At 47.8% G+C, this 25,484-nt stretch overlaps 7 protein-coding genes across 7 annotated transcripts; 4 read left to right on the top strand and 3 right to left on the bottom strand.

Annotated features, from left to right (window-relative positions):
• Window positions 1-426: 426 nt before the first annotated feature.
• aspf22 (enolase acuN) lies at window positions 427-1,922 on the top strand (the record flags this gene model as incomplete). The annotated part of the gene is made up of 4 exons (XM_040791962.1): window positions 427-550; window positions 615-671; window positions 734-1,073; window positions 1,127-1,922. 4 exons carry the CDS (start codon window positions 427-429, stop codon window positions 1,920-1,922), a joined length of 1,317 nt encoding a protein of 438 aa, XP_040643872.1.
• A 393-nt stretch (window positions 1,923-2,315) lies between these two features.
• Window positions 2,316-3,289, top strand: PGRI_042500 (eukaryotic translation initiation factor 3 subunit J; the record flags this gene model as incomplete). The annotated part of the gene is made up of 3 exons (XM_040791963.1): window positions 2,316-2,334; window positions 2,439-2,518; window positions 2,591-3,289. The coding sequence occupies 3 exons, from the start codon at window positions 2,316-2,318 to the stop codon at window positions 3,287-3,289; spliced, it is 798 nt and encodes a 265-aa protein (XP_040643873.1).
• A 411-nt stretch (window positions 3,290-3,700) lies between these two features.
• On the bottom strand, window positions 3,701-4,642 carry PGRI_042510 (uncharacterized protein; the record flags this gene model as incomplete). The annotated part of the gene is made up of 1 exon (XM_040791964.1): window positions 3,701-4,642. The coding sequence occupies one exon, from the start codon at window positions 4,640-4,642 to the stop codon at window positions 3,701-3,703; it is 942 nt and encodes a 313-aa protein (XP_040643874.1).
• Window positions 4,643-5,122: 480 nt separating this feature from the next.
• Window positions 5,123-7,476, bottom strand: PGRI_042520 (Heterokaryon incompatibility; the record flags this gene model as incomplete). The annotated part of the gene is made up of 3 exons (XM_040791965.1): window positions 5,123-6,195; window positions 6,252-7,248; window positions 7,324-7,476. 3 exons carry the CDS (start codon window positions 7,474-7,476, stop codon window positions 5,123-5,125), a joined length of 2,223 nt encoding a protein of 740 aa, XP_040643875.1.
• Window positions 7,477-9,822: 2,346 nt separating this feature from the next.
• On the bottom strand, window positions 9,823-11,208 carry PGRI_042530 (14-3-3 adaptor artA-like protein; the record flags this gene model as incomplete). Its single annotated transcript, XM_040791966.1, has 8 exons — window positions 9,823-10,206; window positions 10,282-10,369; window positions 10,442-10,716; window positions 10,785-10,796; window positions 10,852-10,871; window positions 10,935-10,981; window positions 11,046-11,053; window positions 11,197-11,208. The coding sequence occupies 8 exons, from the start codon at window positions 11,206-11,208 to the stop codon at window positions 9,823-9,825; spliced, it is 846 nt and encodes a 281-aa protein (XP_040643876.1).
• A 4,002-nt stretch (window positions 11,209-15,210) lies between these two features.
• PGRI_042540 (uncharacterized protein) lies at window positions 15,211-15,933 on the top strand (the record flags this gene model as incomplete). Its single annotated transcript, XM_040791967.1, has 4 exons — window positions 15,211-15,265; window positions 15,453-15,570; window positions 15,626-15,854; window positions 15,910-15,933. 4 exons carry the CDS (start codon window positions 15,211-15,213, stop codon window positions 15,931-15,933), a joined length of 426 nt encoding a protein of 141 aa, XP_040643877.1.
• Window positions 15,934-18,000: 2,067 nt separating this feature from the next.
• PGRI_042550 (ATPase, P-type, K/Mg/Cd/Cu/Zn/Na/Ca/Na/H-transporter) lies at window positions 18,001-25,375 on the top strand (the record flags this gene model as incomplete). The annotated part of the gene is made up of 14 exons (XM_040791968.1): window positions 18,001-18,118; window positions 18,176-18,333; window positions 18,412-20,727; window positions 20,784-21,106; window positions 21,162-21,244; window positions 21,634-21,635; window positions 22,252-22,296; window positions 22,345-22,445; window positions 22,492-22,709; window positions 22,765-23,109; window positions 23,163-23,599; window positions 23,659-23,840; window positions 24,226-24,358; window positions 24,995-25,375. 14 exons carry the CDS (start codon window positions 18,001-18,003, stop codon window positions 25,373-25,375), a joined length of 4,842 nt encoding a protein of 1,613 aa, XP_040643878.1.
• Between the last annotated feature and the right edge of the window lie 109 nt (window positions 25,376-25,484).

Genomic DNA, 25,484 nt, shown 5'->3' on the forward strand with positions numbered 1-25,484 from the left:
AGTATTTAAATAGTCGGGTGTCTCCGTAACCTTTTGAAGGTTTCTATTTATTAACTTGGTTTCTTTTTTTTTTAATAAGGTAAGTTTGAATTGTATAACATCACCATCATAACATCATTGATATACCCCGCCAATATCTTCTACCCCTCCAACATACACCTCCTTTACCACACTACACTGGTCTTCTGGAAAGGAATAGAAACCCTACCAAAAGACATACCGGTGATCGTAGTAGGAACTTGCCCCCCGTTGAGCTCTACAAGCAAATCATATCCTTCTTACCCTCTCCCGCCCAATCTTTTTGGGTCATCGGTGAACCTCCCCCCGCCGTTAGTCACCTGCAGCTTTTGCCATATATCAGCCCAGATCCTCTTTTTCTCTTTCTTTCAACTGACTGAAACTATAATCAGCCTGTCCAATTCCAATATGCCTATCTCTAAGATCCACGCTCGCTCCGTCTACGACTCGCGCGGCAACCCCACCGTTGAGGTGGATGTTGTCACCGAGACCGGTCTTCACCGCGCCATTGTGCCCTCCGGTGCTTCCACTGGTTTGTCCTCCTTGACTTTCAGGTCAACACTACAATGAAAGATTAGATTGCTAACATTAACTAGGCCAGCACGAGGCCGTTGAGCTCCGTGATGGTGACAAGACCAAGTGGGGTGGCAAGGGTAAGTGAATGAATATCGTTACCATGTCAGTAATCAGAAACTGATAAATCCATTTCAAATAGGTGTCCTCAATGCCGTCAAGAACGTCAACGAGATCATTGGCCCCGCCTTGATCAAGGAGAACATCGATGTTAAGGACCAGGCCAAGGTTGACGAGTTCCTCAACAAGCTCGATGGAACCGCCAACAAGGGCAAGCTCGGTGCCAACGCCATCCTCGGTGTCTCTCTGGCCATTGCCAAGGCCGCCGCCGCTGAGAAGGGTGTTCCCCTCTACGCTCACATCTCCGACCTTGCCGGAACCAAGAAGCCCTTCGTCCTCCCCGTTCCCTTCCAGAACGTCCTGAACGGTGGCTCCCACGCCGGTGGTCGTCTCGCCTTCCAGGAGTTCATGATTGTACCTGAGTAGGTCTTCCAGCTTTGCAATGTGTTGCAACTATAAACTGACGAAAACACAGCACTGCTCCCACTTTCTCCGAGGCCCTCCGCCAGGGTTCCGAGGTTTACCAGAAGCTCAAGTCTCTCGCTAAGCAGAGATACGGTCAGTCCGCCGGTAACGTCGGTGACGAGGGTGGTGTCGCTCCTGATATTCAGACCGCTGAGGAGGCTCTTGACCTCATCACCGATGCCATTGAGCAGGCTGGCTACACTGGCCAGATCAAGATTGCCATGGATGTTGCCTCCAGCGAGTTCTACAAGGAGGATGCCAAGAAGTACGATCTTGACTTCAAGAACCCCGAGAGCGACCCCACCAAGTGGCTCACCTACGAGCAGCTTGCCGACCTCTACAAGTCCCTCGCTGCCAAGTACCCCATTGTCTCCATCGAGGACCCCTTCGCTGAGGACGACTGGGAGGCCTGGAGCTACTTCTACAAGACTTCCGACTTCCAGATTGTCGGTGATGACTTGACTGTCACCAACCCTCTGCGCATCAAGAAGGCCATTGAGCTCAAGTCCTGCAACTCCCTTCTCCTGAAGGTCAACCAGATCGGTACTTTGACCGAGTCTATCCAGGCCGCCAAGGACTCCTACGCCGATGGCTGGGGTGTCATGGTCTCTCACCGTTCCGGTGAGACCGAGGATGTCACCATTGCTGACATCGCCGTTGGCCTCCGCGCCGGTCAGATCAAGACCGGTGCCCCTGCCCGTTCCGAGCGTCTTGCCAAGCTTAACCAGATCCTCCGTATTGAGGAGGAGCTTGGTGCCAACGCTATCTACGCTGGCGAGAAGTTCCGCACTGCTGTCAGCCTGTAAATGCAGCCTTTTGGCAGCATAGATCGGGCCTGATGAGGGCCCATCAAAAACGATGGTTTGATGTTCTACGGAGCCATTGCCCATGATGATTATGAATTTAATAGGATCTTTTTCAATGAAACAAATTTCCACCACTTTGACAAGCTAAGAAAAATAAGTACAACATATGTTGTAAATAGTAAATGCAAGTAGAAAGATCATGCTCATCGGGCATCTAATGCCCGAGATCACGTGCACATCCCACCTGGGGACGATAAGTGTGTCCCACATAAAATTTGCCCTCGCCCCTCCAATCCTTTGCTGGGTCTCCGATTGTTGGCTTGTTCCTTTTGGCCTTGCGTATAGCGCATTACATTCTTTCACTTCTACCAACGAGCTTTTATATTTTCAAAAATGCCGCCTTCCAAGTGGGGTATGTTGTTATCCTTATATTATCGCCTTGTATAGTGATTGCTACAAATGCTTAGCTCATGTTCTAATTCCCATTGCTGATGCTAATCCTTTGATCCTAAACAGACGAAGAAGAGGAGGAGAGCCCCGTGCCTCCTGTTGTTGTTGCGCCTCGCCGCCGCTTCGACGATGAAGAGGACGAAGATGTAAGGCAACACTTTATCGAACCTGCCCAGCAAGGCCCCACCAAGTCCGACAAACTAACCCCCGAATAATAGGTCCTTGACTCATGGGATGCCGCCGAAGACTCCGAAGTAGAGCGCGAGAAGGCCAAGAAGGCCGCCGAAGCCGAGGCCAAGGCCAAGGCCGCCGCCGCCGCCAACAAGAAGACCAAAGCCCAGCGGATAGAGGAACTCCGACAGCAGCGCCTCCGCGAGCAGGGCAGCGATGAATCCGAGAGCGAGGACGAGACAACACGCCGCGCCCGTCTGCGCAAGACCGAACAGGAAGCCGATCTTGCCCACGCCGAGGATCTTTTCGGCTCTGTTGATGTCAAGCCCAACAAGGGTGCCCCCAAGGCCATTGTTGTCAGCGATTCATCCGACCCTACCAAGGCCGTCGATCTGTCCGCCATGCCCCTGTTCAAGCCCACCACCAAGGACCAGTTCACCCGTCTGACCGAGATCCTTGTGCCTCTCCTCACCCCGCACACCAAGAAGCCCCACTACTCTCTCTGGGCTCAGGACTTCACCCGTAAGCTTGTGAAGGACTTGCCCAGTGCTGAGATCAAGAAGATTGCTAGTGCCCTCACTACCGCCTCTAATGAGAAGATGCGCGAGGAGCGTGCGAATGACAAGGGCAACAAGAAGTCCAAGGCCGCAAAGACCAAGATCTCGTTGAATGCTAGCCGCGATATCCAGCGCGATAGCACCAACTACGATGCTGGTGATGATCTTGGAGATGATGACTTTATGTGAATGTGAATACGGATGACTAGTCTCCATTTGAATTACCCAGGTGTGTCGTTGCTTTCCCCTGGATTTAATCCTTGAAAATTACGCATCTTAAAAGAAGACCTACATCTTTTATCCCTGCCTCATCTACATGCAGGTTTCTACTCCAATGTTACCCCTTCTATTTTTTTCCCATACCTCGTTTTGTACATCCTCTTCTATCTCATATGCTTAGGTAGAAGTAACCCATAGAAAGACCCAATCCATTCCGATTATTTTTTGATATAGATCAGTCATCAGCTATCAACCATAACCCTCCAAATTACGTAGATACATATGGAAATGACGGATGGTGTTGTGTCAACCTTTAGCTCCTTTTCTAAATTAATTGCATACATGTATTCAACCCCAATATCCACAAGGTGACGATAGAGATCAAGCGAAGCAATACCCTGTCTCGTCCACAGTAACACACTTCGCCCCCCACCGACGCAGCAACCCTAAGATCCTCTCCTTCCACTCAGGATCCCTCCCCAACTCCCTCATCAGAAGGTCATACCGATACAACAACTCAAAGCACATCTTCAAATACTCCTTCAAATCCCTCCTATCATCATCACTCCCAAGACTCAACGGATCCCACGTCATCTCATCAGGAATCCCCTTCGAATTCCAAAACAACCGATGCGGTATATTCTGAGCAGGAAAATCAAAATCCTCCAATCCCCAATTAACAAAACCCCTAAACGCCTGCGTCTGCGTTAAACAAACCGTCTCATTCGCAGACCCAGGTTTCGCATTGGCTTTAACAGAAGCAGCGATATTCACCAACATGTAAATTTCCAAAGCCGTGTCCGCAACATGCGTCACGCCGAAACTGTGGCCCCAGCTTAGATTGTTTAGACCTTCTAGTGGGATTTGCTCGTGGTTTGCTAGACGTAATAGAGCGAGCATCTCGTTCGAGGCAATGAGCATTTTCACTGCGTCGGCTAGATGGGCTGTTCCGGTGTGGTACGGGGCTAGTTGGATCCAGTAGTCGACATTTTGGAACTCTTCACATAGTGGATTTGAGACTGCGGAGTTGGTGTCGTGTGGTCCGAGGTGGTACTTCTCTTCGATGGCGGGGAGGATAGATGAGTCATATAGAGGGCCTGATGTTGGTAGAGCGCTGGGTTGTGGGTATTTGGCTCGTTCGGTGGTTGAGAACTCTTCGATAGTGGAAATAAGAGACCGCGTGAAGTAGTTCAACTCGCCGGATTGACGATCAGATAACTTATCATGGACGCTGAAATCGTTTTCGCGAATGCCTGGCCTTTCCTTTATGAAGCCGAAGTGTGACGACGCTGTATTCCAAGGGATCTTGTGATCTAGATGCATCGTGATTTCAGCGTGAAGTTCAGATGTTTATCTTTACAACATGGCCTCTACGTTGAATATGCAAGTGGACCAGATGTCGCTGACTAAGTTTTTTGGTTCTCCAGGGCTTTAGGCTCCAGGATTGTCTGAGCTGTCTTGGAGGACCAGCCCAATGTAATCGACAAGCTGTGCATATAATCTACCGTTCTAGCTGGACCTGGAGCTCTTGTTAGCCTCGCGAGGCCCGAGGCAGTCTCCAAAGCTGGGACCAGCCAGGTAGACCTACGGGGCCTGGGTCAACGTTAAGGGTATCCATGCCATGAAGCATTGTACTGGTGCTCATCCCGCAAATGCTCTACGGGGCTATCGAGGTAGCAAGCTCTCTCGCCAGGCCATCGATAATATGAGTTTGAGTAGGATACAGAAAAACGGTCAATTTAATCTAGCCTTCCACTGTGTTAATGGTAGTTCCATCTTGATATCTGCATGGATGATCTTTGGTCAACAAATAATCCAGTCACGTCTTTGTGCATCATCCTCAGTGCCTGGAATCAGGTAACCATCCTTAGGCAATTTCGACATATTTAGAGTTATAGCCTGTATGAATCCTGGGCCAATATATCGCGCATACTGAAATCCATCTTCAGTTGCCTGCAATGACACTAATGCACAGTAGGCTACTGTATCAAGTTCGGATCTCTTCAAGATAATCCCATATGTCTCATCCAAGCTGAGATCCATCGGAGTGATCAGCTCAAACCGCAAGACTTTCGTATCTGTCGCAAGGTCCATATCAAATTTGGACTCATCGGCCCACTGCTCCAAATCCTTTCGTCTTTGGTCATGATCAGACTGGTTGAATTTGCCCAGATTAAATATTTCACGAGATGGACATATGAATGAAGAATACAGTGTGATCTGGAGCCCCCGAGGCGTGATCTTTCCAGTATCATGGATAAGTAGAGAAAATACACCCGTAAATCGGCATACTTTCAGCGCCCATCCCAGTCCATCTTCTTCAAACCGTGGCCCATCAAGGAAGAGCACGTCTTGGGGAAATTCATCTAGCATACTGTATAACACCCGCATGCGCCCCTCGGCTCCCTTTACCGCGAGGATCTTCTTGAGATCAAGGTTCAGGAGACCCGCTAGAACGGTGGGACGGTCACGGTCTTTGCTGGAGGCTCGTGTAGCCACACTGAACCAGGTTCGAGCAATTACATGACCTTGATTTATACCGAGGACAACGCGGTCAGATATGGATGCATAGTAGGTGGGTTGTTGAAAGTACGAGTACCAAACACTTGCAGCTATCGTGGCCATTCGCTCTTGGAAGATAGGGACTTCTTCTTGGTCGACTTTCTTTATGAGCGCGCCTGGCATGGTACCAATGTTGATAGCCTTGTCAGACAAAAGAACATATAGCTTGTCCTTTGCGGCTAATGCTTCCTGGAGCGTCCATAGCCGGCGAATCCAGTTTGAATAGTAGAGCACTCTTAGGCAAAGTGCTAATTTGCTAGATGAGGACGAGTCGAGTAGCATGAGGCCTGAATCAAGAACCAGAGTTCGATAAGCTGAGATCAGTCAGCTTTGTGTTAAATATGAAATTACTTGGTCACAGCTCACTGACCACTGTTATAAACATCACGGATACGCTGGATCGCTAGACTGCGAACGTCACTTTGATGTGGGATGCACAACGTATCGATCCACACTAGTACCGAGTCTCCACGCCGAGTCATATTCACTGCAAAATGGGCAAGTCGAAGAGCCCCAGTGTGTAGGGGTCCAGATGTCTTTTCATCGTAGTGAGGAATATATTCCTTGTCCTCGAGGAGGAGCTTTGCTTGTTTATAAAGAAATTCCAATTGGCAGTGTGGCAGAGAGTTACCCTTAGGGTTACCTCGTCCGTCTGCCCATATATGAGAGATAGCTACATATGGCTTTCCAGTGCGTTTCTTCACGATTTTGAGCTCATATCGCTGATTGCCGAGCTCGTCTTCACCTGAAGGTGTGATCATCACAAGAGGGATTCCTCCGCTCTGGAGAACCGTATGTAACTGTTCAATGTCTGCATCAAGTAGCGAACAGCTACAGTCTTCTTGCACATGGCGAGTAACATAGCTACTCTCATCTATATTGTCCGCCACGCATTCTGTCTTCGTACAAGACGTATGTGTTCTGTTGTTCCAGCTGGCTTTACTAGGAACCAGTTGCAGCAGATACGCCTGGCTATCTAGATGAATACCAGCAGAGCCACACTTCTGTACATCAAGGGGACACCATCCCTCCCTAACCATTTGTGCTTTCTCATCGTACGTGAGAAAACAGAGTGACGAATTGGGAGGGTCGGCCTGAGGGCCATCTCGTTTGTTCACAACATTCCAGAGACTAAGGCTAGCCAGTCGAATGGCTAAGGACATCTTTTCACGTATCCAAGGAATATATCTGGGAAGATACCCGAAGACTTTGTTAATAATCTCAACGGATCGCGCCCCGAGTTCGTTGTTTTTCCAGTTGTCAACGTCATCAACATATTTTTGCAAATGTCTTGTTGTGATGTACTGACAGCCCTTTTCATCCCCACCCTCTTCATCCTCACGGAGAAGAAAGTCAGACTGGTCCAACTGGTCACCGAAAATATAGTGCAACATGCCAAAATAGAGCTAGCACTCCATCATGGATTGATAATCCAAAGGAACGGCGCCTGGAGAGAAGTTTTCTGTCCCAGATTCGTCTAGCCAGCCACAGCGAGTGGGAAACGTATCCCAATCGCCCCCATCATAGAGCGGGCCGTAGTACTCAATCCGGAGGGGCCTCGGAGGGGTGCCAGGAAGGAACAGATGGTCTGCCATTGTAATTTTTTATCTCTTCTCGGAATGTACAAGAGATCATCTTCGAGAATGGAATTTGACCCCGCGTCAGCTCCAGTGGAGATTTGCTGCGCTAAGCAGAAGGAGCTGCCCAAGTGCCCAGAACTTTAGTACGACACCGTAATACCAGATGGTCTCTAGCTCGTGTCGCACCCTATAAACCCGGAGATTCGGCGTCTTCGTTAGGTAGTTCATGACTAGAGATCACCTCCAAGCTATGCCCTTCACATTTGATTCACTGGAAAGTGCGTCCAAGCAAACTCACTGCATGTGGTTGTTGAGGTATTCGTATACTCATAGTTTCATACCATCCCAATTTTAAAAGAGTTTTTTCCGATCTCTAAGCCTTGGCATGAGCGCTCAACAGAGTCCAAAGGGTTTTCGATTTCCAGACTGTAGTAATAAATTCGGTTAAGCCCTGGAGCTTGAAATATTCGAGCCCTCAAATCTTGAGATGAAAACATCAACAAAACTAAAAAAAGGTTGGTGTCAACAACTCTCTTTCGCAGTGCCAAGATACACTAAGCTATTTTAGTAAATGTTCGTACTGTACGGTACCGGATTCTGTATTTTTGCATCTCTTCAACTTGAATGTTTGTGTTTTTAGTTCCACACGTACCCGTGTTTTTACTATTGTACAGCTTTCACATTGACATATATGCTCTCCAATTTATATATTCTTCGAAGATGATTGAAATTGTTACCGTCGTTATGGTATTTTTAGACTTCAAAGTTCCCTCTCGATCGAAACACGCACTAGAGATCGACAACAGAAACTTGCATTCATCCCAGCCGCCAAGAACCGACAAACAAATCTGACCTGTCAAAACCCTGACATGAGGCTCTGGGAAGTCAAAATGATCGTCCGAAAGTCGGACGTCACCTGTCAAGTCGCTTGACGCGCGGCAATAGTCTCCCCAACTGATTCGACAACGGATGCATTATGCATCCGGTTTGCTTCTAGGCCACCACATCTCGTATGCATATGTTTGTCTCTATCTGTATCTCTAACCATAGTCGACAGCCTGCTGTCGGAATCCAAGAGTGGATCTAGTGCATGAGTCGGCTACTGTCAAGCGAATCGTCAAATATTATATTGTATTGAATAAGATTATGCGCCACATCTGAACGAAGTGGCTTGATACTTGTATACAATCCACGCTGAATAAAAGTATTAGTACAATCGTAAACACAACACTCAGACATACTCAACGCTTATCACGGCAAAGAGATAGGTATACACATGCACGGATCATCTAACCAATCGCTGCCCAAACTTGATCAACTCCGCCACTATTTGACAATATGCTTCGCCTCGTGGCGTCCACGATCCTATGACCATACCAAGATTGCATCATGCATTGCATGCACCGTACTCCGTATGCTCAGCTGCCATATTCTATTATACTAAGTGCCCGGACCCCTCCCGTGGCGCTGGATACGCGGTTTTGGTTGGTTTCTCGATGGTGGGAGGATGTGTGTTTAGGTTGAGTCCGCCTCGAATCGAGGATGGCAGATAGCGAGTTGGGCATTGTTGGAGCCTCGGCGTCTTCGGTGATTTTGTTATCCAGTTTTTGTCTCCGAAGAATCATGTGAGGGGGGCTGATCACCGACGGTATTGGTGTCGTATCTTCGATGCTTGATGGGAAGGCATCTTCTGTGGTTTTTTTTTTCGGGTTGGAGTTGTCGGACATGCTGGTGTCTTTGCTTTGGAGGGGGATAGAGTGGCGGATTTTTCCTAACGATGCGCGTAGATGTATCTGAGTTGATGTAGTAGCCAGCTTTAAGAAGGTATAGGACCACTGAAGAAGCCAATGGGAATTCGGTCAGTTTTGAAGGAAACATGCACATGCTCGTCTGAAGATATTTTTGCAATGTTATTCGGCTAGATGGGTCAAGGCTTGTGAGACTAATAAACAGGCGAGTCCCTGTAAAGGAACTAACTACATATTCTTGTATCGGCCCATACTTCAGTCATGAATACTGGTAAAAGGGGAATCATTGGCTACGCAGGCAACCCAACACAGGATGCATCTCGAGTAAAGAAGCTCAGAGTGGAATGGAAAATAAACACATTGAAACGTGCTGGAGTGGGAATAGAGACAATAAAAGAGAGAGAAATTTCCACTCAGCCCCTTTTCGTCAACCGAATATCAAACTCCGCCGGCCGACCCACACGGTACCGAAGACGTGCAAGATATCTGCCGGTCCAACCCAGCGCTGCAGTGAAAACAAAGAAGCGACTTGCATAACCACGTCCAGGAATAAATGCGAACGCCCACCCTACCAAACGGCATACGGCTCGTCGCGACTCCTAATGTTGATCCTTTAGGCTTCAGTCTCGGCGGGCTTAGCCTCCTCGTGCTTCTCCTCGGCGGGAGCAGCGGCCTCGGTGGCAGCGGCGGCAGGAGCAGCGGTCTCCTCCTCGGACTTCTCCTCCTTAGGGGCACCCTCGGCCTCGTTGCCCTCAGATGAGGTCCAGAGAGTCAGGTTGTCGCGCAGCAGCTGCATGATCAAGGTGCTGTCACGGTAGCTTTCCTCGGAGAGCGAGTCGAGCTCTGCAATGGCATCATCGAATGCCTGCTTGGCAAGGTGGCAAGCACGATCAGGAGAGTTGAGGATCTCGTAGTAGAAGACGGAGAAGTTCAGGGCAAGACCCAGGCGGATAGGGTGAGTGGGGGTGAGTTCGGTCTGGGCAACGTCGGTGGCGTTCTATGACATGATCAGCAGCTGTTTTGCAAAGAGAGATAGGACTTATGGGAATAAGCCGAAAGGAGGAAGTATTACCTTGTAGGCCTCGTGGGCAGCGGTGGCAGCACCCTTGCGCTTAGGGCCGGAAGCGAACTCGGCGAGGTAACGGTGGTAATCACCCTTCCTGTTTACAAAGTCAGCACATTGTCACAAATAGAGCAGCCTCTAGAGCGACAGTGGCTAGAGAGTAACCCACATCTTGTAGTAGAAGACCTTGGACTCTCCAGTCTCGGCCTTGGGGATGAGAGCCTCATCAAGAACATCAAGAACATCCTGGCACACCTGCTCCAGCTCGGTTTCGATCTTCTGGCGGTAGTCGCGAATGATGTTGACGTGCTCCTCGGAGCCCTTGTTCTCCTCCTTCTGCTCGATGGAGGAAATGATGCGCCAGGAGGCACGGCGGGTGCCGACCACGTTCTTGTAGGCGACGGAAAGCAGGTTACGCTCATCGACAGTGAGCTCGCCACCAATCTAGATACATGTCAATCGCAAATAAACACAAAATTAATCCCGAAGGTGATGGGGGAATGTTGTCTTACGTTGGCGACTTCCTGTTCGGCGATTAGCATGGATACACAGTAAACAACACGAGGGGGTGCGACTAACCTTCATGAAGGTGACCATTTCTAGAAAGCAGAGAATAACACGTCAATATACACGTCCAGCCATGCTATCGCGTGTCCACTTACCATCGTAGCGCTCGGCCTGCTCGCAGAGCCGCGCGAGGAACGTCTTGCTGGTGAGGGGGTCAGTTATGCCGGGCCATGAGGTTTCAAGGATAGGGGCGACAATGGACATACTTCTCACGCTGCATAGTTACGATATTTGTTAGCCCAGTTCTTATCAAAAAGAATTCCAGATGATGGTGAGCTCAGATGAGGATGGGGATGTGGGATTGCGATGGCGGTGACAACTCAAGAGAGCGCCCGATGGAAGGGGATAGCAACATACCTCAGAACCCATGGTGAAATTGAATCGAGATGGGTGGTTGGAACTTGAGACTTAAAATAAAGGGATAGGAAGCGCAAGATGCAGAAAGAGGAAGATGGGTAGAGACGACCAAGTGGGGGAGGGAGATGGAGTGAGGTGAGTTGGGGGGATTTGAATCATAACAATAATACGCTGTTGTCATGTACCTAGTACCTAGCTCCCCCTATTGTGGCACCGCTTTATGTAAGTACTCTGGTACTTGGGCCGCGGCCCCGTATTTGTTTTACCGTCGATCCCCTCTAGTAAGTAATTAATTTGGGCGGGGTGGTATATATTACAGTATCTGTGACCAACTTCCTTCCTTTAGGAGACAAACAACAGAATACTTAGCACAACATATGGCATTTGGTTGGATTTTAGAGATTATGTATACATCGACTTCCACTGTGTATCTATGGGGTCGTAGTATATGTACTTTCGAAGTCCTAGAGGCACCGACCGGTAACATCTCCGATGATCAGCTGAAAACCTTGGAACAGCCGCAATTTCTCAAGTAGCCATAAGGCACTGTGGCTAATAAACCTCTTGATTGTCTATATATTGTAGAGAAATCATAGCAAAATGATCAAAGTCTGGGGATGATGATGATGCAAATCTCTCTTTGGAACCTTCCAGACAACTAGACCGGTTATGATGTAGCTAATCAGCCACACAAACAAATTAGGTCGAAGTATCACAAGTGTTCAAACAATTCTAACAGGGTAAAATTCAGGCTAAAAGTATTTACTTCCAACCAATGGCCACTTTACTTCGCCTATACTTTCCCATATATAATATGAACTTGTAGTATGGGATCTAAAGGGTGGCCAAAATCAACCACGAATGTGATAGCCCCTAGGCATTTTGGCTGTCCACTATCGGCGGTATAAACATTCATCTAACTTAGTTAGAATCATCTTGAGAATTATGATATGAATGAAATTGACGTGCCAATCATTGAACATCTCTAAAGCTGATAGAAGGAAGTGATTTTATACGTGTTTAATGCATGGTTTCATAGATTTCACAAGTCACTATGAATGAATGCAACTAGCACATAACTATTAATGCGAAGATGCCTCAGGCATAATTTCTGACCATCAAGTATAAATTGACCAGTTTAACTCCTTTCGTGTATCTAAGATATTAAGACCATCTACCAAATGAAAGTACATCAGTGATATGATTCAAACTCGCTGGGTTATACCTCTCTCAGTTCTTCTCGATTTCGTCTTCTCAAGGATATAAGGAAAGATGACCATTGCTGAGGCAAATATCTTCTAGATCCCGTAGCTGATGCACTATGTAGTCGTCCTAGACTCGTTGTCGCCTCTAGCCGATTGGCCTAGAGAGATACGATTTGGGCTCATGCCTGCCGGCCAGGCCTTGTTGGATAGTGTGACTTAGTAAGAGGAAACTTTCGAGATGGCGACATTTCGACCTAGTAGGGTGCTGGAATAGGGCCTGGAGGTGGCTGAAGGGACTTGTGGGAGGATGTAAGCACGCAGATTTATCAACTCTTGAGTCCAGAATTTTCTGGCGGCATCATTGCGCTGTTCTAGATGTGCGATGAATGAAGACAAAGGCAGAGTCTGTAAGGGTAGACTCACTCAAGTTCTTGCATTGACATCGCTAAGGAACATCCGTCATAGATAAAGTACTGCAAGCTTATCACAAGCTGACATTGTCCGGATGATGGAACAGTGCATTGAAGCGATCCGTGACAATGGATTCCCGGCGCAACCTCGCCTGGGAACTCTGGCGGAGCAAATCCATCGCATTCTTCCTTCAAGTGCTTTCGATGTGCCTCAACTGTTCTCCGTCCGTAGTTATTCAGCAGTCCATGGAGCATCGTATCAAAGCAGAAGAGAAGGTCGAGAAAATACAAACTGCGTGGAACAGTAGACCTTGGTCTACTACACAAGGGCGAAAACGAGATCCCTCAGACATACCCGCAGTTGCGAACACGGATCATCCACGTTGATAATAAGACTTGTCTCCATCAGGCAGAGCTCTATCGCATAAACGATATTGAATACCGTGGTTCATCGGACAGCATATGTCAAACTGTCTCCCTAACCTGCCGATCGATGGTGCAAAGAGATTTGCGCGACGGTGATCTGAGAACTCATGCTGTTGCGCGGTCTCTACCAATATCAGGTCATCTGTGGCCGCTGGTCGCGATTGGCTTTACCGCTTCATGATCGATGGATACGAGCGAGTGATATGAAAATGTTGGGCTCGTGTAGATTAAAACTGGCAATGAGACCAATCCTTGCATCGGCCACTGCCTAGGAAGAAAGAACTCTTCGAGGAGGGATGCAGCAAACCGAGATCGAAGCCGTCACCTTCAGGGTTGAAAGACAGGCAAGAATACAGGACATCTTCCCAAAATCCCTGGCGGATAAATGTAGCGAAGGCTTTTGATTTGCCTGGGTTGTGCCCGGAGCTTAGGCCCATAGCCCAACCAGCAGTGGGCTATGTGCCCTACCTTCGAAGCCCAACCTAACACGGCCTATTGATGGGACCCTCAATAAAGCGCATTTCTATACCTAAATACAGTCTTGGCGCTCGTAACCCCGCTGATTATTCCCTGTTTCTTACCTATGTATGTACAATTATTACTTATGATCTCCCAAAAATTAGTATGTTTGTTGGGCCCCCATAAAAGTTCAGCGGGCTTCTACCCTGGGCCTAAGGATCGGACTCAAAGCCCAGCGCATTTAGGGGTTGGGGTGGGTTGGGCTTTGGGCTTTATGGGCTGGTGGGAGGTCTAGATGGATCCGTCAGTTAGATAAGCTGTGATGTGCGAGCATGGTCTGTGGAGGAAATAAAGTTGCTCAGAGGGCTTTTGAAGGAGGTAAAGGACATCTGGAGAGACCTGAGATAGCACGGTGGGAGCAGTTCTTATACCCTGGTATTATAATTTGGAAGTCGCGCGCCATGAGGTAGTGCCTCGAACCGAAACAAGTTGCTACGCCCACCGTCTAGATGGGGTGGTCACGCGTTAAGCGAACGGCCCCCAGGCGATATTGAATAGGAAGAAGTCATGCTAGCATTTGCTGGTTTTGTCAGGAATATAATTCCTACGCTAGTCTCAATCCGAACTAGATTAATCTAGTCTGTAGCGTTCTGAATCGTTTGGTTTTGACTGAAAATATATTCACAGCTTTCCATCAACTATGCCTGAATTTAGTTTAAAATATGTAAAGACCTTCAAAGATCATAAGGTATAGAATTACATAGTAAGCACTACGTGTAAATTCGCGGTCCATGATGGTTAACTTGTACATTTTCGTATGCGGGTGATCCCCGTAAAAAGGGTCTGTAATTTTTGTTAAAATATAGCCCCCCAAAACAAAAAAGGAAAGTGCTCAACTACATATGTAGATAAAAATGCACCTTGGATTCCGTGTGAAATAACAATAGCTCCTAACCACATACCCTATCGGGATTGTTATTTATTATATATAGAAGCAACACCGACATCTGACCATTCAACAGACAGGCCCAAGACAAGATCAGGGCTAAATGACTTGGATGGAAAGGAAAAGAACCACAGCGAGATTTCTAATATTTGCCTGTTGTAGTGCTACTTCCATGAATTTATAACTGCTTCTGGGACAGTTGGGTTGCATTAGGACTTATATTATTGAGTATAATCTTTCCCATCCATATGTCCACTTAAGTGATAGAGGTATAGGAAAAGGGAAGTGGTGACAATATAAACTGTGGGTCTAGCATGATGACTGTATCTATGGATATGTACATAGGTATCCATGGATGTTCTATCAAACCAGTTCTGGTAAATGGGTCTTCTGTGAACTCTTAGTAAACAGCTCTCTGTGATTTACCAAACCCTTAACTGCTATCCTGAAATTAACCAAGCTAGAAGACTTTCCTTAAGCGGCAATGGGTCAATTGATCGCCATATGGTAAACACCACATAAAAGGCTCGACATTCCCCAATTTTTCACAATATATCATTTCTCCATCATGAAGATGAAGGCCCATATGTCTGTGCCCACAGGGCACCCTGGGGGAACCCCCCGTAGGTTCACCATGAATACGCGAAACGTCTTTCTCTTGGTTTTACTCATAATAGCTCTGTTCTGTTTGCACAGTGGGTTTCTAGAACCAGCACAGCCGAAACTAAAAGGTATTTAAATGCCCATGGTGGTAACGGTTCTAGCCCTATACCACGAGAAACGAAACTAATCATAAGACCCATTGAACAGAGCCAAATACAAAAGTTTCACACATCCCAGAGCACCGGGAGAGCAAGGATGTCGCTCTTATCGCCGCGAAAACAATTAATGAAGATGTAGGATGGATCCTGGATTTCTGCAAGGAATTGTAAGCATCCCTTGGCCTTTTTCTCAATGTGACAGTCGAACTGATCTACCACTAGTAAATGTACACCGTACATCTATACGATGGACGAAGTGCCTGAAGATGGCTTCCTTGTTCCCTACACACTTAAAGGCAATGAAGCAGGTGCCTATCTCACCTACATCGTCGACCACTTCTATGACCTCCACCCATACAATATCTTTATCCACGGTGCGGAACACCACTGGCATAGTGATATAGCTGGGTCAAGAACCTCCGACGCACTTTCCAATCTTCGGGTCGAAGCCGTGAGTCAAAGGGGCTATGCAAACCTGCGCTGTATGGCTTTACCTGGCTGCCCAGATGGCTTTCACCCGAACAAAATAGAAATGTCCGATATCGAAAATCAAAGCCTAGTCGACAATTTCCCACAAATATGGTCAGAGATTTTCGGAGTTGATCCCAGCACCGCACCGCTCCAGGTCGGATATCATTGCTGTGCGCAGTTTGCAGTTACCAAGCAAAGAATCGGAGAAAGAAGATGGAATGAATATGACCGTATCCTCAAGTGGATAGAGCACAATCAGTGGTCTAACAGCTATGGGATAGGCTGGATGATGGAGAAGCTATGGCATATAATCTTTGGGATGCCTGCTGTCGAGTATGTTTCCCCCTTCTCTCCACTCCCTTCTAATTTAGTGGGACTCTAAAGACTCATCTATTTTCTTCTCTCTAGCTGTCAGGAGACTACTCAGTGCCGCTGCGATCTCTATGGGTGGTGTGGCCCGAACCCAGAAACCAACGGCACAATGCTGACACCTCTTTCATAATTCACGATCCAGGGCTCGCTGGCTGAGTCTCTATGTCTGTTCCTAAATTAGAAGGTATTTTATAGAATATTACCAATCAAATACATCCCAATTAATCATAATATCACGATACACGAGTATAATTTCCTTGTATTTGTAGTTCTACATGCCGAAGAGACTCAAAATGCACACTTGGATCACAATGCTAGAGGAACTACCCTACGGATACGGAGTAGGCAACTAGGATATCAAGTTACAAAAGATTAAATATGATCTAAGGGCGAGTTGGTGGGAAAAAGACCGGGTTGTAAGAAGAGGCAGGTTTACATAGTTAGGATGCCTCCTATATTGGAATTCGTTTTTAGTACTAATCGCAGTCCGACAAATGTCAGCGATAGCCTTTAACGCTGAAAAATTGTGGGATGTTACGCCAAGTAGGAATGACCTAGGCGTGGATGAAGCCCGGGGGTGCGTGGCGTGATATTTGGCAAATCAACGGCGTAAATTAGCCTCACTTATGGCAATTATAGTAACTAATTTACCGTATGCTACTTTTGAGTAGTAAAAGAAAATTAATGATAGCTTTGCTTGAGACATTTGCTAATTTTTATTTCGAATGGACACCTGACTTGCGGTCAAGTTATGGGTCGCAAAACAATGGATCGACTGAGTCGAATATGCAAAATCTAGTTAGGGATTGCCTACCATTATCGGATCAATCATATTACCCAGCAACTGGACTTTCGTACCTAGCGTCAGCCCTATGAGCAAGGATGTGTTAGCGTGCTTATGGAGAGGCCACACGTCATGCATTAGCAGGGACTGTGCTTTAGTTTTGAGGATCCCGGCCTTGGGAATAGAACAATTCTCAACTAGTAGACTAAGTTGACTGAATCGAACGCCTAGAAACATCCCAGAGAACACTCCGTGGAGATACATGAATGAAGACGTCAATGGCTGTGCCATGACACAAAGCCCAGACTACTCCGTAGTAGCAAAGGAGTCAATTAGGTCGATTTAGAAGATTGGAGATCCATTTTAGGTTAGTGTATGCAGAGGAACAAGTTGCCAAGACTATCTAATAGACAAAAAATGATGCAGCCTAGTCATGCCCCATAAGTGATCTGAAGGGCATGAATCAGTGTTGATGGCCTTCTAGCCCAACAAGAAGCTCTTTGAGAGGTCTCTAGTTCATTCCAAGAAAAGAGAAAGATATATAGTAAGAGGCTATGCCAAAGCTAGTCAAATATTGAGTACTTAAAGTATTCTGTACTCAATAGAAGACACAACAAAGTAAGAAAAAGAAAAACAAAGCGGAGAATTGCAAGACCCGCAGGTTCAGCCCTGTAGACATTTTGGGGGTCCACCAGGGTCTGTGCTTACTCAGCCCCTGGAATCAAATGGATGAGAACACGTTGACTTCCCCCACTGGAGGTTCCCCAATTCGGGCTTCGATCTTCATTTGTTCATCTTCTTTTTTTTAATACCTAGCCCCTCCTCAACTTGGGCTTTGGTTCTATTTGTGTCCCGGGAATGCGCCGTTCTTAAACAACAAATTCCTTCCTTGTTTACCCCAACTATTATTCCTCACCTCTGCGGCTATTGCAATTGATCCTGCCTATTGCCGTTGAGGGTGTTTGTGATCATGGAGAACGCCTTTCTCCGTACTCCAGCCGAGTCGCTGGAGCACTTCAAGGTGTCCGAGCAGACCGGTCTGTCGCAGAGCGCGGTTTCAAAATCCAGACAACAGTATGGACCAAACGGTTAGTACACATTCCACAGAATGATGACCTCAGAACTGACATGTACTGTTTGACTAGCTCTCGCGGAAGAACCCCCGACTCCCATGTGGGAGCTGATTCTGGAACAATTCAAGGACCAATTGGTTCTTATCCTCCTTGCCTCGGCCGCCCTCTCTTTTGTCCTAGCTCTCTTTGAAGAGAGTGACGATTGGACTCCATTCGTTGACCCCGCTGTTGTATGTGCCTGGATATCCCACATTTTATATGGATGTCTATGTGTTCTATTTTGCTTACCAAAGCGACTTTCTTAATAGATCCTTACTATCCTTATCCTCAATGCCGTGGTCGGAGTGACCCAAGAAAGTAGCGCAGAAAAGGCAATCGCAGCTCTCCAGGAATATTCGGCCAACGAGGCCAAGGTCATGCGTGATGGAATGACGCAAAAGGTCAAGGCCGAAGATTTGGTTCCCGGAGACGTGATCCACATTGCTGTCGGTGACCGTATTCCTGCTGATTGCCGACTGATCGCCATCCATAGCAACAGCTTCCGTGTCGATCAGGCTATTCTGACTGGTGAAAGTGAAAGTGTTGCCAAGGACATCAGGGCTATCAAGGATGAAGCCGCCGTCAAGCAGGACCAGGTCAACATGTTGTTCTCTGGTACCACCGTTGTCAACGGTCACGCTACAGCTCTTGTCGTGTTGACCGGTGGCTCAACTGCCATTGGAGATATTCACGAGAGCATCACTTCCCAGATCTCCCAGCCGACCCCTTTGAAGAAGAAGCTGAACGACTTCGGCGACACCCTCGCCAAGGTTATTACCGTCATCTGTGTCCTGGTTTGGGTTATCAACTATGAGAACTTCAACGATCCCGCGTTCGGTGGCTGGGCCAAGGGTGCTATCTACTATCTGAAAATTGCTGTCTCTCTCGGTGTGGCGGCTATTCCGGAGGGTCTGGCAGTGGTCATTACCTCCTGTCTCGCTCTGGGTACCCGCAAGATGGCTCAAAAGAACGCAGTTGTCCGGTCTCTTCCCTCCGTCGAGACCCTAGGCAGCTGCAGCGTGATTTGCTCTGACAAGACCGGAACCTTGACAACTAACCAGATGAGCGTTGAGAAGGTTGTCTACCTGACCAGCTCTGGCACTGGCTTCGAGGAAATCGAGGTCGAAGGCACTACTTTCGCTCCTGAGGGCAAGCTTACCCATAATGGCAAGGTTGTCGAGAACTTGGCTGTTTCGTCATCCACCATCGCACAGTTGGCCGAGGTCACTGCCATTTGCAACGCCGCTGCTCTTTCCCACGATGCCAAGAGCGGAGTCTTCTCCAGCATCGGTGAGCCCACCGAGGGAGCTCTGCGTACTCTGGTTGAGAAAATTGGAACCACCGACATCGCCGTGAACCAGAAGCTTTACAGTCTCCCTGCATCCGAAAGATTGCATACCGCTAGCGCTCACTATGAGTCCCGTCTTCCCCTCCAGGCCACCTATGAGTTCTCCCGTGATCGCAAGAGTATGTCTGTTCTCGTTGGCGAGGGCAAAGAACAGAAGTTACTGGTCAAGGGTGCCCCTGAAAGCATCCTAGACCGCTGCTCGCACGTTCTTCAAGGCGCCAATGGGGCTCGCTTTGCCATGACCGCAAACCACTTGAAGCTTCTCTCTGAGGAAGTTGTTGAGTATGGTAACCGTGGTCTCCGTGTCATGGCCATCGCAAGTGTTGACGGTATCTCTGGGAACCCTCTCTTGAAGAACGCTACCACCACCGAGGACTACACCAGATTGGAACAGAACATGACTCTCATTGGTCTTGTTGCCATGTTGGACCCCCCTCGTCCTGAGGTTGCCGATGCTATCAAGAAGTGCCACGCTGCCGGTATCCGTGTTATTGTCATCACCGGTGATAACCGCAATACCGCCGAGTCTATCTGTCGCTCAATTGGTGTGTTTGGCGCCGACGAGGATCTTACTGGCAAGAGCTACACGGGCCGTGAATTCGACGCTCTTAGTGAACGTGAACAGATGAAGGCCGTTGAAACCGCTTCCCTTTTCTCGCGTACCGAGCCTACCCATAAGTCTAAGCTTGTTGATCTCCTCCAGTCCTTGAATCACGTCGTCGCTATGACTGGTGACGGTGTCAATGACGCTCCCGCTCTCAAGAAGTCTGATATCGGTGTGGCCATGGGTACCGGAACTGACGTGGCTAAGATGGCCGCTGATATGGTTTTGGCCGATGACAACTTCGCTACCATTGCCGTCGCTGTCGAGGAAGGTCGTTCTATTTACAGCAACACTCAACAGTTCATCCGCTACCTGATCTCTTCCAACATCGGAGAGGTTGTCTCTATCTTCCTGACCGCTGCCCTTGGCATGCCCGAGGCTCTCGTTCCCGTTCAGCTGTTGTGGGTTAACCTTGTCACCGACGGCCTGCCTGCTACTGCTCTGTCCTTCAACCCCCCTGACCACGATGTGATGAAGCGTCCTCCCCGTCGTCGCGATGAGGCCCTTGTTGGCGGATGGTTGTTCTTCCGCTACATGGTTGTCGGTATCTACGTTGGTGCTGCTACCGTCTTTGGTTACGTCTGGTGGTTTGTGTACAACCCCGATGGACCCGGCATTTCTTTCTGGCAATTGGTAAGTCCACCATGTTTCCCACTTTTAATTCTGTCTTGCTAACATAGCCCATTTAGTCCCACTACCACAAGTGTGCTGCTCAGTTCCCCGAGGTTGGATGCGAAATGTTCAGCAACGATATGAGCAAGTCCGCCTCCACTGTGTCTCTTTCCATCCTTGTGGTGATTGAGATGTTCAATGCCATGAATGCGCTATCCTCTAGCGAGTCCCTCGTGACTTTCTTCCTGGGCAACAACCCCATGCTTATCTACGCCATCACTCTGTCCATGCTGCTTCACTTTGCCATCCTCTACGTTCCTTTCCTCCAGAATCTGTTCTCGATTCTGCCTTTGGATTGGAATGAATGGCAGGCGGTGTTGGTGATCAGTGCACCTGTGATGTAAGTGCCTCGTTTCTGGTTTTGAAAAGAATATCCTACTAACCCACCTTCCCAGTTTGATCGACGAGGTCCTTAAGTTTATCGAGCGTGCTCTCTACAACACGAAAGCTATCAACCCGGTCGCTCAGAAGGGCATCGGTAAGCCTAAGCAGGCTTAAAGGATGGGGCTATATTGGCGAAAGCCTGAATACGACCCTGTCTTCCCGGATATCTGCCTGAGTAGGAGCTAACCGGTGTGTAATAGATAGATTGTAATTGATTGGCTGGATATTTTTTCGCACATTGAATACGAGAATGTGCGAACTACTTATGCTACCATGGATGCCTATAGATCCCTGAATGAACGATTTCTGTTGCACTTGTGTACAGTAGAATATGTCCATGTGTTTTGTACTCTGTACCCCCGTATTCCATACCCCGTACGTAGAGAACCCAGCTTCGACGATCAAGTCTTGGCGGGTGTCCCCTGAATTCCATGTTTAGCTAGGCCAACCCTGGAATGATGTGATCTACAACATATGTTGTAGGTGTAAGTGGCCTGTAATGGAGCTACGGCTAATATAGTGTATAGCCGGGGAACCAAGATTAGGCGTTTAAGGTAGTATGAGATGTCAGACCTCAATCTCGGAGTAACATTCCACCAGACACGGGAGGGATTAACCCGTAAGATCATCGGAATGATATCCCGCCATGGACTAAGTTAAGTCCAAGTAGAAAGTGTCAAACCATCCATGCAACCCTGACGCCACCTTCCAGGGAAATAAAGCGGGGGTTTTTTGATCAAAAGAGGAAATTAAAAAATAAAAATCAATAAAATAAAAATAAATGAAAGTTACCTTCGAGCCTCGGTGCAACTCCGTGTGGATTTTCATTGGCTACTTGTCTCTCCCCCAGGGATCGTCTGGGGCCTTTCCCCGGACTGGAGAAAGTGTGGAGGTTGCGGAGAAAAGGGTGTCACCTTAGTTTTTTTTGTTGACATGCTAGTTTTTTTTAGTTAAATACTACCTTTGTTCCCTTGAATTCCTTCTCGTTTCTTGTCCTTTTTATAATTCAAAATGGGCGTCAAAGAATTCCTTAAAAGTCGTTCAGGCTTGCGTGTTGATAATCGCAAGACTACTTCCGCTGCTACTTTAACTCTACGACAGAGTCTATGGCCTTTGACTCTAGTCACGATCTTGTTCTTCTTATGGGTATGTCATACTATATATCTTTCCCAATTCTTCTAACACTTCAATTAGGGTTTCGCATATGGTTTACTGGATACCCTCAACTCGCATTTCCAGAAAACCCTCCACATCGACCGAGGCCGCTCAGCTGGTCTACAAGCAGCCTATTTCGGGTATGACATCCAATGACCCACATATATACCCCTCTAACAAAACCAGCGCATACCCCCTAGCCTCCCTCGGCTACGCAAACTGGATCCTCCGCAACTACGGCTATAAAACCGTCTTCATCTTCGGCCTATGTCTCTATGGCATCGGAGCCCTCTGCATGTGGCCCGCAGGCCTAAACCAATCCTTCGGCGGCTTCTGCGGCGCAACATTCGTCATCGGATCGGGTCTAGGATCCCTCGAGACAGCAGCTAACCCCTACTTAACCGGTACCACCCATCACATTCCACACACACACATAGTAATACTAACCCTTACATCTAGTCTGCGGTCCACCCCGCTACTCCGAAATCCGAATCAACTTCGCCCAGGCCTTCAACGCAATCGGCACAGTCGTCGGGCCAGTCCTGGGCTCCTATGTCTTCTTCACGGAAACAGAAGATGATGTATCAGCCCTGCAGCGCGTACAATGGGTCTATCTCGCAATCGGTGTCTTCGTCTTCCTCCTCGCAGCTGTATTCTTCTTATCAAATATCCCAGAAGTAACAGACGAAGATATGGCTTTCCAGGTCGCGCAGACACATGTTAATGAGCAGGATAAGCCGTTCTGGAAACAGTATAAGCTATTCCATGCGACACTGGCTCAATTCACATACACAGGCGCGCAGGGTATGGCTCTATCCACCATATCAACCTTCCAAGCTAATTGTTAATCCTTCCAGTCGCTATCGCCGGTTACTTCATTAATTACGTCAAAGATACATGGCCTGGCACGACAAATGCCACAGCAGCGAAGTATCTCGCCGGCGCACAGGGCGCGTTCGCCGTAGGACGATTCCTCGGATCGGGTATTATGAAGTTCGTACGCGCGCGCTGGGTTTTCCTCGTTTATTTGTCGTGCACGGTTGCGTTCCTTGCTGCGTCTGTGACGCAGACTAAGCAGGCCGGTCTGGCGATGTTGTTCTTGACCCTTTTCTTTGAGTCGGTTTGTTTCCCCACTATCATGGCGCTGGGTATTCGGGGTCTTGGAAGACATTATAAGCGTGGCTCTGGCTATATTGTGGGTGCTGTTTGTGGGGGTGCGGTTGTGCCGCCGATTCTGGGACATGTCGCTGATATGCGGGATAATACTGGGTTTGCGTTTATTGTTCCGGCTATGGTATGTTCGATGCGCTCTTGGATTGGGATTTGTTTGTGGGTCGAGGCTAATGATTGCAGTTCATGGTTGTCGCTTGGACCTATGCCGTTGCTGTCAACTTCGTGCCGTCGTATACTGATACCGTGGATAAGATCGGTGAAAGTGATCTCGGTCTTGAGGCTCCGACTAAAGATGAGGAGGCGATGGGGTCTCACGCTGTTGAGAGTATTGATGAGAAGAATCGGGCTGTTCATGTGGAGCGGTAGATGAGTTGATCTTTCAGTTTCTCTTTGGGTAATGGCTAATGGTTAATTGCGGTGGTATTTTTATTATTGTTATTCTCTTTATAGAGTTATGATGACCAGATGATACAACGATGCTTACCAGAATGACTTTTCACAACTTGACATTCTTTGACTGAGTAGATAATATACAGCGTCATTCTTTATTTGACTTGTAGCCGAACAACATTGAAAGAAAGAACAAAGAAGCAAACGCGCAAACAGGAAGGTGATGATTGTGACAACAGATCAGATCGTCATAGCAACATACAAGTAAACAACTAGCTACAATGAGAGCAGGCGGGGTTAAAAACCCCTCCTATTCATGTATTCCGTGGGATCTGCCAGTGACTATTAAACTCCAAGAGTCCAGTCACCAACTTATCAGGACTTGCACGAGAACTGGGAGTTTGATTTGTATTTGGACCATCGAAGGCCTCAACAACTTGGTGTTGATGTCTTTCGAGGACCACCCTCTGCGCTGGCTCGGTGGGCTACGGTGAGACAGGGAGGATTGAAGAGAGGAAGAAGAGAAGAGGAAGAAAGGTGGGAGGAATCCTTTTATAGTCTCACATACCTTCCTAAAATGGATGGGTCCTTTGCTCTTGCCATTTTTATTTTTCAGGGTCATATGTTCCTGACAACCTTGGAAGTCAATACTACACGGTCACTTCTAGCGAAGTACACCATTGAACTATTACACCAGGAAATGGTCGTAGGAGGTTATTGTATTTGGAATTAATGATATATGCTTCCTATCAAAGATAATCAAATGTTGGCATCCAACCTACAAATAGTTAAATGCAGGCTCTTGACTCTCGAATGAGGATGGGATATTGTGTACACGCCCGGCAAATCTAAGAGCTCTACTTATTCTTCATATACCTAGATTCTAGTCATGTAGACAATACGTGGTGTGGTGTTTATTCACTCAACAGGTTCCAGATATTTTGCATGGACGCATAATCTTTGGTTGGAAGGGGTAGACCTTTGAAGCCGCAAGTATTTGATTCCGTCAGTCAGTTCAAAAGAAGCGAACGGAAATGGCGAGGTTATAGGTTGGGGTCTGAGCATTGAAATCGTATAAGATTTTTAGAGGAACAGTACCATGTTGTAGTTAAGTTACCTTAACTAGCTGTGGGCGACGAACGCACTACGAGAGGAACAGGGTGTCCAGAACGGTGACCGTGGATGGGCCGGCCGGTACCGGTTTTTCGTCATGGTGGACCAGGAGGCCTTGGAATCGGTGTTAAGCGCACCGGATGATGACACGGACACGGGATGTGCTCGTCTGGTTCAAGCGGAATGGAAGCCGGAGGAACTAGATGAGGATGAGTTGAGGGAACGCAATGGACCTGACCCAGAGGAGGAGCCACTGGAGGGGTGTACCGAACATGATGTGGGTTGGATGAATGTGCGATACATTGATGTAGAGGTGTCATTCGTCAATATGCCTGATTCTAACCACTGGGATCTGTATTGTTCCCGTCTCCTGGAGATTCAGAAACTGCGGTAGATCTAGCGCAAGAGGCCCGTGGAGATTTGAAGTCCTTGTTCCTTCAGATATTCCTCCTGTATATAATTAGCCAATTGAATATGTATGGGTTACGTGGTCACGGTATGAT

This window comes from Penicillium griseofulvum, assembly GCF_001561935.1.
Source record: "Penicillium griseofulvum strain PG3 chromosome Unknown contig_89, whole genome shotgun sequence".
Taxonomy (NCBI): domain Eukaryota; kingdom Fungi; phylum Ascomycota; class Eurotiomycetes; order Eurotiales; family Aspergillaceae; genus Penicillium; species Penicillium griseofulvum.